The sequence below is a fragment of the Cynara cardunculus genome (genome assembly GCF_001531365.2).
Source record: "Cynara cardunculus var. scolymus isolate 2C chromosome LG 3, CcrdV1, whole genome shotgun sequence".
NCBI lineage: Eukaryota > Viridiplantae > Streptophyta > Magnoliopsida > Asterales > Asteraceae > Cynara > Cynara cardunculus.
Genome location: NC_037530.1, coordinates 18823683 through 18841957, shown reverse-complemented (window position 1 = coordinate 18841957; position 18275 = coordinate 18823683). Strand labels below are relative to the sequence as shown.

Sequence of the window (18275 nt, the reverse complement as noted above, 5' to 3'; positions counted from 1 at the left end):
ATGCCCAGTTATGCCAAGTTCCTTAAAGACATTTTGAGTAAGAAAAAGAAGCTAACCGAATATGAGACCGTAGCCCTTACCGAAGAATGTAGTGCGCTTCTAACCAACAAAATACCTCCTAAGCTTAAAGACCCAGAAATTTTCACTATTCCTTGTTCTATAGGTGGAAAGGAGATTGGTAAAGCCTTGTGTGATTTTGGTGCTAGCATCAACCTCATACCCTTGTCTGTTTTCAACACCTTAGGCATAGGAGAGGCTAAACCCACCACTGTCACCTTGCAACTGGCCAATAGAACCATTGCTTATCCGAAAGATAAGATTGAGGATGTCTTAGTTCAGGTTGATAAATTCATATTTTCGGCTGATTTCATCATTCTAGATTTTGAGGCTGATAAGGATATTCCCATCATCTTAGGAAGACCTTTCTTAGCCACTGGTGGAACTTTGATTGATGTCCAAAAAGGAGAGCTAACTATGAGGCTTCAAGACCAAAAAGTCACATTCAATGTCTTCAATTCCTTAAAGTACCCTGATTACTTGGAGGAATGCTCAAAAGTTACTGAGATAGAGACAATGTGCCATGAGGAAGGAGTTAGAAAGGCCTGTAAGTTAGAAGAAGAGGAAAGTGTTGAGATAGGTGATGAGACTATTGAGGATTTAGAAGGTGATATCCCATCTGATGCTGCAGCATTTGAGTTGCTGGATAATAGTGAGCTTAAGAATTTTACCCCATCCATAATTTCACCACCTGATATGGAGTTAAAGTAACTCCCATCTCATTTAAAGTATGCATTTCTAGGAGAAGAAGGTAAATTACCTATCATCATATCATCTACCCTAGAATTACATCAAGAGAAGAAGTTGATAGATATGTTGAAGTTGCACACAAAAGCTATAGGATGGACCATTGTTGACCTTAAGGGGATTAGTCCTTCTATTTGTCAACATAAGATCATCCTAGATGAAAAGAACTTCAAATCTATAGAGCCTYAAAGGAGATTGAACCCKGTCATGAAAGAAGTAGTGAAGAAGGAAATTTTGAAATGGCTAGATGCAGTAATAATTTTTCCAATAGCCGGTAGTTCTTGGTTAGTCCAATCCAATGTGTCCCAAAGAAGGGAGGGTTTATAATTGTCACCAATGACAAAAATGAACTCATCCCCACAAGAATAGTGTCTGGTTGGAGGATATGCATGGACTACCGTAGGCTAAACAAAGCTACTCAAAAGGACCATTTTCTCTTACCTTTTATTGATCAGATGTTGGACAGGTTGGCTGGAAAAGAGTATTACTGTTTCTTGGATGGGTACTCCGGATATAACCAAATAGCCATATCACCCGAGGACCAAGAAAAGACCACCTTCACATGTCCCTATGGTACTTTTGCCTTTAGAAGAATTCCATTTGGACTTTGCAATGCTCCTACAACTTTTCAGAGATGTATGATGTCCATATTCTCCGACATGCTTGAAAAATCCATAGAAATCTTTATGGATGATTTTTTAGTTTATGGCTCATCTGTTGATAATTGTTTGGAAAATTTAAAAAGGAGTCTTGAAATATGTGAAGAGACTGATCTGGTTCTCCACTGGGAAAAACGTCATTTCATGGTCAAAGAAGGAATTGTTTTAGGACATTTAATTTCCAAAAGAGGAGTTGAGGTAGACAAAGCCAAACTTGAAATCATTGAAAAACTACCTAAACCACTTATTGTTAAGGGAATACGAAGTTTTCTAGGTCATGCTGGGTTTTATAGAAGGTTTATAAAAGACTTTTCAAAAATTTCAAAACCTTTATGTTTACTTTTGCAGCATGACCAAAAATTTGATTTTACAGATGAATGTAGAAATGCATTCAACACTTTAAAGAAAGCTTTAGTAACCGCACCAATGGTTGTTGCTCCTGACTGGAACAAACCTTTTGAGATTATGTGTGATGCCAGTGATTGGGCTGTTGGAGCTGTCTCAGGTCAAAGAAAGGAAAAGGTTTCTCATTCAATTTATTATGCAAGTAAGACCTTGAATGAAGCACAACTTAACTACACAACAACTGAGAAAGAACTGTTAGTTGTGGTTTTTGCTTTTGAAAGATACAGATCATATTTTATGGGAACAAAGGTCATTGTTCACACTGACCATGCTGCCATCAAGTACTTGATTTCTAAAAAAGATGATAAACCTAGGTTAATAAGATGGGTTCTGTTGTTGCAAGAGTTTGACCTTGAGATAGTTGATAGGAAAGGAGTAGACAACCAAGTTGTTGACCATTTGTCAAGATTAGAGAAGCCTAGGGAGAACCTAGAAGAAGGAGAGATTATTGAAACTTTCCCCGATGAGAGAATTCTAGTGTTAGAGTCAAAGGCACCATGGTTTGCTGATATAGCAAACTATTTGGCTTGTGGAATCAAACCGTCTGATATTTCTAGCCATATGTTCAAAACGTTTTTCCATGATACTAAAACTTACCTTTGGGATGACCCTTACATGTTTAAGATAAGTGTAGATCAAATTTTAAGAGGGTGCATCCCAGAAACTGAAGTGGCAGCAATTCTGCAGCACTGTCACCAAGCAGCATATGGAGGACATTTTAGAGGCCAAAGAACAGTAGCGAAAGTATTGCAATCTGGTTTTTATTGGCTTACTCTCTTCAAAGATGCCCATAATTTTGCACAAAGATGCAATGAGTGCCAAAGAAGTGGTTTCATTTCCAAAAAGAATGAAATGCCACTTAATGGGATCTTAGAAGTAGAGTTGTTTGATGTTTGGGGGTTAGACTTCATGGAACCATTTCCCCCATCAAATCATTGTCAATACATTCTAGTCGTTGTTGATTACGTGTCGAAATGGGTAGAAGTCATGGCTTGTGTTACTAATGATGCCAAGACTGTGGTTAAATTTCTTCAAAAGCAAATTTTTACAAGGTTTGGTACCCCAAGGGCACTAATTAGTGATGAGGGTACCCACTTTGTAAATAACCTATTGAGTGGAGTTCTTGAAAAATACAACATTAACCACATAATTGCAAATGCCTACCACCCGCAAACCAATGGTTTAGCTGAACTCTCAAACCGAGAAATAAAAGAAATTTTAGAAAAGGTTGTCAAGCCAAACCAAAAGGATTGGGCTTTTAAGTTAGATGACGCTTTATGGGCATACCGAACTGCTTTTAAAACACCTATTGGTATGTCTCCATATAAGCTGGTTTTTGGTAAGACTTGTCACCTCCCTTTAGAACTTGAACACAAAGCATTTTAGGCCATCAAAGAATTAAATATGTGCCCAGATATGGTTGCAAGTAAAAGAAAAGTCCAATTGTGTGAATTAGAGGAACATAGGAATCTGTCCTATGAGAATGCCAAGATTTATAAAGAGAAAACAAAAAAATGGCATGATAAAAGAATTCAGCACATGGAATTGAGAGCTGGTAAGAAAGCCCTCTTGTTTAACTCTAGGTTGAAACTAAGGAGGGACAAAGGGATAAAGTATGTTGTTGCCAACTCTGCGATAAGGCAAACAATGGGCGATCTTCTAGAGTACAAGAACAAGATGGACTTCCAAATAGCGCTAGAGATGGGAGTGGATCAACTGTCTGTCACTGCACCAAATGAACATCTAGAAGACATTCGACACATCCCTATAGGTACCATCTTGGTCGAGCCAAAGTTGGGTTTCATCTTCAAGAACGAGCACACGGAGAAAGTCTTCTTCCGATCCCATGAAAAGTATAAGTACTCAAATGCAACTCTATTCTAGGTAAGGGAGAAATTCATAGAGAAAGGAGATGAAGACCCCACGACAAGAGAAGCAATAGCACAGCTACTTCGAACAATAGATGGTGTGTTAGATTTTCGTGACCTTCTTAAAAGGTTCATGAAACTGCAGTACATATAGAGCTTGTATCCTGTAATCTAGTAATATTTTGCTTTTAATCAATGAATCTTATTTATAGAGGACCATGCTGGCCTCTTGCTTTCTAGATTAGATTTAATTTCGTGCAAATTCTTTTTATTACACTTACAGAGAGATTGTTAGTATTTAAAAAGTGTAAGTAATAAGCCTCTTGCCTAAGCCAAAAGGACTTGTTGTCTATAAGTGGCCAAAAATTAGAGCTCGAATATAGATAAGATCAAGACCGAAGTCACGCTTCAATGATGCTAAGTACTCGGGATGCAAGCCCGAGTCTCAGACACAGAGCCTCTGCATAGTACATGCAAAGCCTCTGGGTCTCAACTTCGCCCCTTTACATAATGGTTCTTTGTCTAGTCTCTATTACACATGTGGTCTTTCTCCTTGCAACACGTGTGAAGAAACGGTTACTACAATCATTACACGTGGAGGCAACAGACTGGTGGACGCATTAACCTTCCAAATATGTCTTTTTTTGGAAGATGCCTTTTTCTGGAAACGCCTATATATAGGTAATTCCTCTAAGGTATTCCTTACCAATTGAAGACGTGTTCCTAGAAAAGATTGTGTGAGAGATTATAACACTTGAGAGAGATTTTCATATCACACATTACTGTGTGTTCTTAGTGTGATGTTCTATTCTCTTAAGTAATTGGTATACATTTGATTCGACAATTTCCCAAAAGTATTTGATCTTCAATACTACTCTATTGTCATTTCTTATTAACCAACTAGTGTTTTTGCTATTTGTTTTCGCTCATTTATTAACCTTAGCATTAATCACTGAAGCATTTGAGGATTTGGGTTCTTACATTTGGGTCTTAAAGCATTTTTAATCTAATTAAATAATCAAGCCCACAACTTTTATCTAAACTCTTCTAGTTTAAATAATAAAACCCTTTAATTAATTAATGATAAATCAATTTTCCTATTTTATTTCTTAGACAATATTTAAACTCACTCAGCCAAATAATTCTTAAATAAAATTTTACTTCTTTTGATTGAATAATATCTCTCTCTCTCTCACATATATATATATAGAGAGAGAGAGGAGGGATAAATTGCAAATCACCCTCATTTGTGAAAACCTTACAAACCAATTTCATCCATCTGTTTTCTTGATCAATGATCAAGATTAAATGAGTTTATATTAGGAAATAAAAAAGAAAAAGAAATTAAAAGTTTAATTTTTAATTAAAAAAAGGCAAATTGGTCAAATCCACAATATGATTATAGACATATTCATCGATAGTTTCCTTTTTTCAATGATTCCTTAATGGAACAAAATCCACAATAGTTTCCTTAATGAAACAAAATCATTGTTTTAAAAACTCTATATATCATTTTTATAATTACAAAGATTCTAACCAAAAATGTTAAAATAATCTGAAAAATTATATGTTTGAGAAAAATCATCTTCATTTTATGTGTAAATATTATAAACAAAATAACATCCACCTTAAAAATAGATCCTAGTAAGGACCAATGAAACTAGGTATATCCTAATAAATTATGAAACATAAAACATACTTTAATCAACAAAAAATAATGAAACTTTTTGAATACGAAAGCAATGATTTTGTTTCATTAAATGAATGAATGAAATTGTTTCACCGTTTAGGGAATTAATTGTTTCATTAAATGAATGAATGAAATTGTTTCACCGTTTATAAAAACTGAAAAATTATATGTTTGAATAAATGAAACTGTTTCACCGTTTAGGGAACGAATTGTTTCATTACAAAGATTCTAACCAAAAATGTTAGAATAATCTGAAACATTATGTGTTTGCTAAAAATTATCTTCATTTTATGTCTAAATATTATAAACAAAATAACATCCACCATAAAAATAGATCCAAGTAAGGACCGATGAGATTAGGTATATCCTAATAAATTTTAAAATATAAAACATACTATAATCAACTAAACATAAAGAACCCTTTAGAATAAAGCAAATTTTTTGTACCATTAAATTTCACGAATGAAACTGTTTCACCGTTTCATCTAAAGAACTCTCGTGCCTCCTTGTCACCTACAATGAGTTAGGTATATTCTAATAAATTATGAAATATAAAACATACCATAATCAACTAAAAATAATGAAACACTTTGAGGATTAAAGCAAATATTTTGTATCATTAAACCAATGAACGAAACTGTTTCACCGTCTATAGAACGAACTCACGTGACTGCCATTAAAGAAAAATCGATTGTCATGTAGTATTGAACGATGAAACATTTTTAAAAATTTAATGATACATTTTGAAAACTGAATATTTTTGTATTTAATTAACGTTTTTCATGCATAAAGCGTTCCGAAATATTGTGAAATCGTTTGTTGGTCATTATTGAACATGAAATTAGTTTCATTACTCAAAGTACATATATTTTTCAATGAAACGGAACACAAATTTCATATTCTACTGCTTTTAGAATTCATATTTTTATAAAATATAATGATAAAAAATAATAAAACATATTAATGATAAAAAATTTATATTAAGAAGAAATGATTTACCTCCTTATATATAAAAGGTTTCCAAAATTAATAATATTTATTACCTTCCAATATTAATCAATATACAATGAAATGACTATTACACCCTTTCATATTAAAATTAAAGAAAATAAAACGGAATTTTCCTATTGGTCGAAAGTGGTTTGTATGGTTTTCATGAATTGAACGGTTTGCAACGTAACCCGTCTCTCTCTCTCTCTCTCTCTCTCTATATATATATATATATATATATATGTATGTATGTATAATATTTAATTGATGTATTTATTACTCTTTGTGTATGATCCCATAGGTTCATATGTAATTAATAATATAGTTAATACTGAAAAATCTTGTTTCTTGTACATAAATCCAACAAAGAGTATATATGCTTCGAATTTGATCATGATAATTATGAACCAAGTTAAGTCTTACATGATGTGATATTAACAAAGAGTGATTATTATAGTAGAATAATAACGTGTGTGTGTAAAATGTAATTATGATAATTACATTAAATTAAGAATTATTTGGGCCTAACAAATTAGTTATTAAGATAATACTTTAATAAATATCATCAAAGCTTAAGCCCAAGTTCATTAAGAAATAAGGCTTAGCCCAAATTAGGAAACCGGCCGGAAGTATTTAAACCTATATATAACTAGAATGGTACTCGTGCAATGTATCGAGACACATTTTCATTTCAATGTTTCGTTTTATTTTTATCTATGTCGATATAATACGATTTTATGTGGTTTTGAAAAAACGATAATGTTTTTATTTTTGAATAAAATATAAATTTGAAAATATTATATAAAATTTACAAAAAATATATCAATATTAGTATCAAATTAACTATTTAAAAGTTCTCGTTTGTGTATTTTTTTTAATTCAAAATTTTTATTATAACTTAATTTAACGTAATGAAATAACTTAATTTAGGTTTAATAATATATTTTTTATAAAGATAATAATTAAGTATTCTGTTAAAACTCAATAATTATCCTAATTATATTTTAGATTTTTTATATTTTAAAATGAGATGATTATCCTCTATTTGATTATGTTTATCTGCAGTTGGTTACACGAATTCAAACATAGAGCTTTAATAAGTTGTACTTATGCACAATTTACTTGTAATCTTGAATTATAAGTAATATGCATCAATAAAAGTACTTTATGCACAAAAAATGGTTTTTAAGAGTTTTTGTCAAATGCTTTATAATATAGTATAGATTAGGTTTAGGGTTAAGGGAAAGAAAGCTCCCCCCCCCCCTCCCATGATGGTCGTCGATCGCCCAGATACATAAGAGATAAACTTTTCTCTTGTGTAAGTTTTGTTTCAAGAGCTAGCACCTTGTTCGATGTTTAAAGTAGTTTCACATGTGGATACTGCTAAAGGAGATCTACATTGGTCTTCCGTGGTTCACAATTCTCGTATTTACCCATTGAGGTAGTTTTCTAAAATACTCTATGTTTGTGGTTTTTGCATCTATGACGTATGCATTGGATTCGGTCTGTATAGGATTTATGGACTCGATTTTATATTTTACTTTTCTATTGCGTGTTTTAGTACTATTAAAACCTTACAGATCTTATGGGCTAAACAAGTCCAAGAAGAATTAAGAAGACTCAAGCTACTTAGTATAAAAACTGAAACTCACATATAGGTTTATCTAATTTCATTTTTCCCTTTTATGAAATGTAGTTGTTGTTATCGTAAGAAAAGAATGAAAAGATTGTTGTTAGAAAAACCCAAAAAGGTACAAATATGGGCATGCAGAAAGTAATTGTTGAGACCTAAGCAGCTAATACTGAAGATCAACACTTAAAAAAGAACCAGGTTCAAGCCACCAACACATATGGTCAGTGGTTAGACGCAAGAAAATAGTATTTGAGAACCTGTACACCTAAAAGAAGGATTGTGGATGATAGATGACACATGTTGAAGATATCAGCAGGAAGCCCTCATTACGTGATGATCCAAGCCATTTGTTGGTATTATTTTATCTTAAGTTGTTGAGGAGTTACTGACAAATAAACAAGTCTTAAGCAGTTTATTCAAAAGACAAAACGGCAACAAATACATCGACACTATTGAAAAGGTATGTGTCAGACAAAAAGAATTTTGGGCACACAAGGGATGACATACAACAACGTCAAACATAATCTTCAGACTCTGCATCACAGCAGTGAACTTTAGCCACATAATACATTGATCCCTTTCTTGTTGGTATAAATACTAGTCCTATGGCCCTTTACTAAATGCTTACCCGATAAGTGCTTATCGGGTCACTTTACCTTATCGAAAGAACATGATAAAGATTGAGAATTTTACCTCGTAAGAGCAATAACAATGACCGAGAGTCTTACCCGGTAAGTGAAAGTCACTACTCTTATCCGGTAAGCACTTACTGAATAAAAAGGTTTCATATGATGTCGTTCTAATGGACTAAAATCTTATGTAATAAGTTAAGTGAAAGTGTTGACTTTTACTAATAATTGTTTATGGGATAAGCGTCTAATGGACAATCCATTAGTAGAATATAACAACCCCCAGATACGTGTATGGACAACCAAAGCAATTATCTACAATTACCAAGTGTTTTGTTCAAGCTAATTAAAATATTTACGAGTTCACAGGTTCTTCAAATCCTCATGGCAATCATAGCTTTTATCAGTAGAATCATATTTTAGGTTGAGTGAGATTCATTTATAAGAGTAAACTGAGAAACATTTGTTAGTGGTGAAATTCGTTTAGTTATTTTATCATTTGTTGATTTCTTGTCTATTTGTAAATATACTGGTTTGTAGAGTTAATATCAAGTTTAGGTATTAAATTTAGATGGCTTAAAAGTTACGTGATTTTGATGTTGCAAGTTTATAGTGATACAATTAATGTTGACGTTGTCAAATTCAGTTCAATAATCTTTCAAATTAATGAACGGTCAATTTTAAACTACATATTTAAAGCATTTGTCATTTAATAATAAAATTAAATCGGTCGGTTCAAAATATCGTATTTAAAGATACAGTCTTGAGTTTTATGACCTACAGGTCCAACCATTTGATCTTGTCAACTCATGAACCATACAACGTTTTAAACCATTCGGCAGAGGTCTTGTTGAGAACGAATTATTAGTTTATTAAATCAAAAAATAAAAGAATTTTTATATTTTAAATAGTTTTAACTCAACAATACGATATTATATAACTTGATGTCATGATCACACTTTATATGGTGACTTTTATGACATGTTTGTCTTATAACCTTTTCGATCATCGAACCGTCTGATTCTTTAAATATTCATAAAAGATTTAATAATCTTTCCAATTGACGGACCGCCAAATCTCTAAATATTTTTATGAATTATTTAATACCTTTAAGAAAGCATAAAAAGACGAAAGAAAATAACTCGGTTTCAAACTATAAAATTTGAACGACATTATAAAAAAAATTCAATTAGTTTTATTATTTTAAAAGGAAAAATTCAAAAAAACTCAACGTACTTTTACATTTTAAATTATTAAGTCATTGAACTTTTTTTTGAATAAAAATAACCCATTGAACTTTCTCAATTTGAATGATTAAAGTAATCATTCTTTTTGTATAAATAAATGACGGAACTTTTAGAATTTGGTTATCTATATTCTTTTAACCCAAAAAAATACATGTAAACCACAAAGGTGGTGTCTGATTGGTTTGAGCTTGGCTCCAAAGGTCAAAAGTACCAGGAGGTCTCAGGTTCAAATTCAATAAGGAATAAAAATCTCCTTGTGGCACGGAGGTTCAAATGCGGTGACTCCGGGCTATCTGCAAAGCAGGTGGTTGTCCTGAGATTGGTCGGCTCGCATAGCGAGTTGGATATTCAGGTTAATAAAAAAAACTACATGTAATAGGCTATAAAGGTTTTTTAAGTAAATAAAACTAATTAAGTTTTATCGTCAATCCCTATATCCTTCAAATCCCTCACACCCAAAACCATCACTCCCTCTCGCCATCAATCGACGTCAGCTCTCTATTACTGTTGTTGGCCCTGCATTGATCTCCCTCTTTTGATTGTTTTTTATTCTCCCTATTTTTTGATCTACCTATACGTACTCCATTAAAGTGGTGTAAAAGAGGGAGATTCGAATAACAAAAAAATTAACCAAAAAGAAGGGAGATCAGTGGCAGGGGCCAACAACAGTGATAGGTGTATGGAGAAGAGACGACGTTGGGGCAGGAGGGGTAGAGAGAGAGAGAGAGACGTTGTTTGGTGCAATGGGTTTGAATTGCTTAAGGTTTTAGAATGATAAAACTGATTTGTGTTTTGTCACTTTAAAAGTTACATGTAAATTTTTTAGGTCAAAAGAATGTAGATAGTCAACTTTTAAAAGTTCAACGGTTAATTTCTTCAAAAAAATTCAAGAACTTAATCATTCAAAATGGGGAAAAAATGATTTATTCATCCAAAAAAAGTTTCATGACTTAATCATTCAAAATGTGAAAATTTAGTGGGTTTCAAAATTTTTCCATATTTTAAAATCTAAGTTATTAGGGAAAAAAAAGTGATGTTATTTGCACTTTTTTTATATCATAATCATGTCAAATTATACATTGACAATATAATAAATAAGTTTTAACATTAATGTACCCAAATAAAAAACTAACAAATAGAGTCATAGAGATGCATTTACTTGAGATAAAAGAAATGCATTTATCCTTTAAAAAAGAAATTGACTAAAATAGTCATTTTATCCTTTTAAATTGATCTTTTAATCATTACTCTATCAGATTTAACCAAATGTCATTAAGTCTGTAATATCTATATCTCCAATATTGTAGACCTGACTAAAATACAAAAAAAAAATCAAATTATACTAGGTTAGCAAGTAGATCTGATAATTTTTTTTCTGTCTTTTAACCAAATTCGTAATATTACAAATGTTGATATTGCAGATATAATTACATTTAAATAAATTCAGAAGAGAAATAGTTAAAATACCAATTTAAACGAGTGAATTAGATATTTGAGTCGATTTACTTTTAAAAAAATTATATGAAAGACGTTTGACCCATCGAGTCAAAATAGCATTAATATATAGCGAGTAAAACATCAAAATCAATACTTGTTGACTTTTAAGGAAACGGAAAATCTACACCGTTGGATCGGATCTGATCGTGGTATCTTATCTCAACTACATCCACTTATTTTCCCTTTCGGTGGTCTCCAGCACATGTTATCTCAAGCAACCTTTTTTTGGTCTTTTCCTTTTTTGTCTTTTATCTAAATTTATTTAAACTACAAAAATAGTCCCTAAACTATTGGGCACTTTACGGATTTCTCTAAAAATTGAATGTCATACCATTTTTAGTCTTAGAATCCAACACATGATCCAGGAGTGCTCAAAATACCGACCAACCCGGTCAATTCAAACCGAAAAACCCCAAACAAATTCAACCCGAGATAACCCAACACATAATTAATACAAAATAACCCAACATATAATTAATACAAAATTAGGTCAACTCGTACCTATTATGTTGGAATCGGATTAAGATCGTTTGAACCCAACCCAACCCGATGAACTCTATGTCATTCTATATTATGAATTTACTATATATACATGTATTAGACCAATCCGTAATTAGTTATATTGAAAATTTTATTACAATTTCAACCGTAAATCTACTTTCTTTTTTGCATTAATCTTCAACTTTCTTTTTTGAGTTTGTTAGTCTTTTGTACGTTATCATTTTGATATTACTTTGTTTAAACACAAAGACTTTGCTAAATTGTAAGATGATATACAGAAGTTCAACTCGATCAAACCCGACCAATCCCCACGATTTGGGTTGGGTTGTAAATTTGCTTGGATTGGGCTTAGTTGAGATCTTTCAAACAGTAAACATTGGATTCGGTTGTTCAAATGTCTTCAATCCAATCAACCCAACCCATATGCAAGACTAACATAATCTTTTACAATTTTTAATCATTTTTGTATTTTATAACTTAAAGATTAATTTTGTATTTTATAATTGTTTTTTATGTTTTATGTTTTGAATTTTGTTTTTTACTGCTTATGAAATTTGTACATGTTGTTTAGAAACTTGTACATTAAAAAAGCAAGAGTAAAAATGATAAAACAACCCCTCGCGTCAGGGGAATTCAACAGAAAACGTTTGTGAGTGTTAGTGTTAAGTGATACAATCCGTAGTTTTCATATAACCAGAGATTTGAACTTTACATATGCCGAATTTTGTAATTTACACATACACACGTTTATATGTGAGAACCACAAAAAGGTCAAGAATAGTTCTCAATCAATTAATCATATGTTTTTATATATTGTAAAACAATACATTTGTAACATATAATGTTGTTTGATTTGAGAAAGAAAAAGTACATTTAAAAGGTTTCACACAATGAAACAGACATATGTGAAATAACACCTTAAATCCTAACATTCCATACATTGAGATTGGTTCTTACGAGTTTGTAACATTTTTGTGGTTCTCACATGCTTAGCCCATTTGGTAGCCACAAAACCATAAGAACAAATCTCAATGTATTGTTTTACATGATATCTTTCTCATCTATTGCTAGAATTAAGTTATTATTTCATACATACATACATACATACATACATAGAGGAGTGATCATATGAAAACCACCCTCATTTGTGTAAACCGTACAAACCACCTTCATCTGTCGATTTCATTGTTTAATCTTATGAAATTTTTTCATGAAATTGTTTAATCTTGTGAAATTGTTTCATATAATACTTTTTTTGATGAAGTTGTTTCATATATGGTTGTGAAATTGTTTCATATAATACWTAATKAAACTGTTTCATGTATTTCTCTAACATTAATGAAACTGTTTCATGTATTTCTCTAAAATTAAAATAATGAAGATGATAATATCTMTGATTAACACCCTCCACAATAAAAATGATTAATCAACCTCTTATAATTACAAAAAAATGAACAAAATGAAAAATTATGATTGGTTGAATGCGGTTTGCACGGTTTGTACAAATTGAGTGGTTTGCATTTGATCGCTCCCCTACATACATACATATATATATATATATATGTGTGTGTTTCATATTATAAAACTTGTATTTTTTTTTATTTCATAATGTAAAACCATTATTTTATGTTTCATTAATCTGATTTCTCAATATTAAATAACATATGATTAACTAATTCTGAAAAAAAAATTATATTTTTTATATTTCTTATTCAATTAGTCCCCATATACAATGATGATAATTCTTCATCAAATGAAAAGGTAATGATAGGAGTCAAATTACTAAGTGATTCAAAACTTCAAACCTAATTAATTTTTTAATTTAAGAAGTCATGTTCAGCTTTCAATTTAGGTGTTTGATATCAACCACAAAAATATGAATATATTTTCAAAAATAAATTTCTAAAAATGCAAAATAATTCAATCCAAATTGACATAAAGTAAAGCACTAAACATGCTTGTAATTTTGCTATCAAAATTCTAAGTTGATAGACATATTATGAGTTAAGGTCTGATCAAATAGTCATAAAATCGTTATTGTTGTTGAGGGAGAGGGGAGTCGACATAATTTGACCTGATAAAAAGTTAATTTTTCTGAATGAAATTGACGTGCAAGACGCAAGATTATGTCTTACGCTCGATGTGTTTTTAGCCGACTTCCATCATTACAAGACACTTTTTTGTTTCTTGGTCGATTTTCTAATTTCTAGGATTTGATTTTGATTGTTGTTTATCTTTCTTTTTCTGGGTTTTCAGTATTGCTTTCTTATGCATCTAAGACATCTACTATTAAATACGATATTTTACAATGTAAACAAATCTAGAATTAAGAAAGATCAGTAATTAATGAAATAATCTCAATTTAGGGTAGATAAGACAAATCAATAATGAAATTAAAGCAATTTAGGACAAATAAATAAACTGTAACACATAATATGCTTGGAAAATGTAAATCGGATAAGAGAATAGACGATTCCTCATGAGTGGTGATTAAAGAATAAAAGTGGGAGCAAAAACCCGTTGTTTATATAAGTTATATTTAAAAGATCAGGTTAATCCCTTCTGTTTCAATATATTTCATAACATGAACATTTAAGAAGTAAAAAATTAAACAATTACCACCAAAGATATTAGAACCTAAGACCTCTTGAAAGCATAAACCTTATCCAAGATGCAATAATCAAGTTGCCCAATCAAAATTCTTGATATAAATTTGGTTTCTAAATATTTAATGGCACGTTTCTAATTAAGAGGTCCACTTTTTCGACGTCACATTTTTTTCTTTTGTGATAATCGAGTGAGCAGGTGTACAGGACCCTGTTCAATCCTCATCAAATGTCAAAACTTAAAAACACTAAATAAATAAACATTTGAAAAAAAAGCCAGACGGAAATAAATGTACAAAACAGGTTCCTTGATAAAAATCAAGGTTCGGTGGACGACATCAATCAGATGTATAAAAACAGAAACATAAAAAACACCTTTCTAATGTTAAATTATTGTTTTTTAGTACTTTCAGTTTAATTCGGTAAAATTTTGAATCAATGGATGGTCATAGATGTTGCCTTATTTTTGCTTACATGTAGGTAACACGTCAAATATATCTAGAAGTTAATTTTATTACGATACTCAAACATTGTTAAATCTTCATAGTTTCTTTTATTTAAATGCAATTATATTTGAAACAAAAATATCCTTTTAAGACTATAATACATTGAATCTAAGTTATTTTTTTTCTAATTTAACTGATGATGTATTTTATAAATATTTAATGGTTAGAATTATCGAATTTGTGGTTGTAATTGTCACAAAAATGTGTTTACGATTTTGATTTAAATTAAAATGAACGTAACAATCTTTGTTTTGGATGTTCAAATAAACACAAAAATTTAATTTTGATTAATATTATACTTGTTAAACTAACTGATAGGCTAACTGTTAACTAAAAGTTGAGTCGTTAACTGAAAGTTTAGTTGTTAACTGATAAATTAGTTACGCTTGATAAAAGTTAGTTATATAAGATGTTTATGTAAAATTAAAGAGGCATGATTGAGAAACGAAAAAGGAAAACCCAATATACTATCTAAGAAACATTTTTAATGATCTCAAAACTAAGGGCAGCTGTAATTAGGGGTGTTCAAAACCCCGATCAATCTGATCAATCCAACCCTACTCAATACGAAATGACTTAATCCAAAGCAACACAATGTCTAATCGAGTTGTAAAATTGTCAACCGTAGGTATTGTGTTGATATTGAGTTACTATTATTTGAACCCAACCCAACCCGATGAACCCGATATCCTTTTAATTCTTGGATTTAATATGATTGTTAAATCTATATTATATTATAAAGCATTTGACAAAAACTCTTAAAAACCATTTTTTATGAATAAAGTACTGTATATTGCTGCATATTACTCAAAATTCAAGATTACAAGTAAATTATGCATAAGTACAACTTATTAAAGCACGTTGTTTGAATTCGTATAATTAACTGTGGATAAACATAATCAAATAGAAGATAAACATCTCATTTTAAAATATAAAATATAATTAAGATAATTAATCGAGTTCTAACAATATAATTATTTATTATCTTTATAAGAAAACTATATTGTAAAACTAAATATAAATTATTTCGCCATTTTATCTAAATTAAATTATAATAAAAAATTGAATTAAAAAATTACATAAAAAATAGGAATTTTAAATAGTTAATTTGATAATAATATTGATATATTTTTGTTAAATTTTTACGATATCTTCAAATTTATATTTTATTCAAAAATAAAAACATTATCGCTTTCTCAAAATCACATAAGACCATATTATAACATCGACTGAGATAAAAAATAAAATGAAATATTAAAATCAAGATGTATCTCGCTGCATTGCGCGAGTACTATTCTAGTTTCTATTAATATATACATTAACAATTACACTATCATGTATGTATTTCATATACACATATTTTCAATCTATGCACATCTCTATATAACTCATTCGTATATATGTTAAGTAAATGTGAACATATATATGTAAATTAACTAAATGTGATATACGCAAGTATAATGGATAAGTTGTATCAAATGGTTGATGATGAAAAAGAAATTATGAGTAGAGAATAACATATTCAAGGTAAGAAAAATATTTTAATGTACCAAAATATCAACTTGACTAACCCAACCAACCTGTACAGGTTGAGTTGGGTTAGGTTGGGTTGGGTTGTACTTTGGTTTGGGTTGGGTTGGATTGCACTTTGATTTAAGTTGGGTTGGATTGAGTTAAGATTTTTCAACCTGCAAATATTAAATCAAATTGTTCAAATATCTTTAATCCAATCAATCCAACACATAAACACCCTGTACGTAATTCACCGGTGTAACACAAAAAATGTGGGACAATATTCCTCCGACCCACTTGCATACGTGGCTGCTAAAATGGCGGTGGCTTTTTTGGCCTCTAAATGTGGAAGTCAAATTTTTTGGTATTCTAATAGAAAGAGAAAAAGTTTAATCCTAAACTAATGTAAGTTGTAAATTAGTCGATCAAATATGTATTTAATCCAACAATTCATGTAGGACAATATTTCTCCGACCCATTTACCTACCAAATTCATTTTTCATCGAGACCAATCAAAAATCTATCAAGTACTTTATTATGGGTTTGTATGTGTAATTCAGGACTTACCGCTTTTAACTTTTATCGAAACAGATTAAATGCCAATCAAGACTAATCGAGAACCCAATAAAAAAAAATAAAAACTAGAGTATTTATGGTCAAAATTATAGTATATTCATAATGAATATATCATATTCATAATGAATATCAACTTATATGGATACTACATAGATGTTACATACACATGAACATAGATAAGTAATCATGATAAATATTATATTGAAAATGTATATTCATGATGAATACTGAAAAAATGTTGTATGCACATGAACATATATACATATTCATGATGAATAATGTATACTAATGATAAATATTATAGTAAAAATGTAAAATGTATATTCACGATAAATATCATACTAATGTATGAATACTGGAGAATTGTGTGTACAAGAACGCACATGAATATTCATGATGTATATTATAGTGAAAATGTATATTGATGATAAATATCATAGTGATATATCAATATTGAAGATATGTTATATACATGTGAAAATACATAACTATTCGTATGAATGTTGCAGTGAGTTGTATATTAATGATGAATATTATACTGATGTATGAATATTTCGAGTTGTTGTATACACATGAACATACACAAATATACCATTTTTAAATAATTACTTTGAGATGGATGCCAAATTGATAGAATGAAATACTCTTTTTTGATGTAATTTGTATGATTAAAATTTAGTTATTTTAAAGATAATTTAATAAAAACTAGAAGCGTACTCGCGCAATGCAGCGAGATATATCATGATTTTAATATTTCATTTTATTCTTTATCTCAGTCGATGTTATCATATGGCTTTATGTGATTTTAATAAAAGCGATGATGTTTTTACTTATGAATAAAATATATGTTTGAAGATATCATAAAAATTTGACAAAAATATATCGATATTAGTATCAAATTAACTATTTGAAATTCCTCATTTGTTGTGTAATTTTTTAATTTAATTTTTTTTAATTTAATTTATGTACAATAACGAAGTAATTTATATTTGGTTTAATAATATAATTTTTTTATAAAGATAATAATTATTTGTTTTGTTGGAACTCGATAATTATTTTAATTATATTTTAGATTTTTTATATTTTAAAATGAGATGTTCATCCTCTATTTGATTATGTTTATCCACAGTTATTTATACGAATTCAAACATC

General features: G+C 30.1%; 1 protein-coding gene across 1 annotated transcript; it reads left to right on the top strand.

The window, feature by feature from the left end:
• On the top strand, positions 1–768 carry LOC112509014. Its single transcript, XM_025113883.1, has one exon. It carries the CDS (start codon positions 1–3, stop codon positions 766–768), a length of 768 nt encoding a protein of 255 aa, XP_024969651.1.
• The last annotated feature ends 17507 nt before the right edge of the window (positions 769–18275 follow it).

Coding starts and splice junctions, on each gene's coding strand:
- LOC112509014 (XM_025113883.1), top strand. CDS start 1: ATGCCCAGTTATGCCAAGTTCCTTAAAGACATTTTGAGTAAGAAAAAG.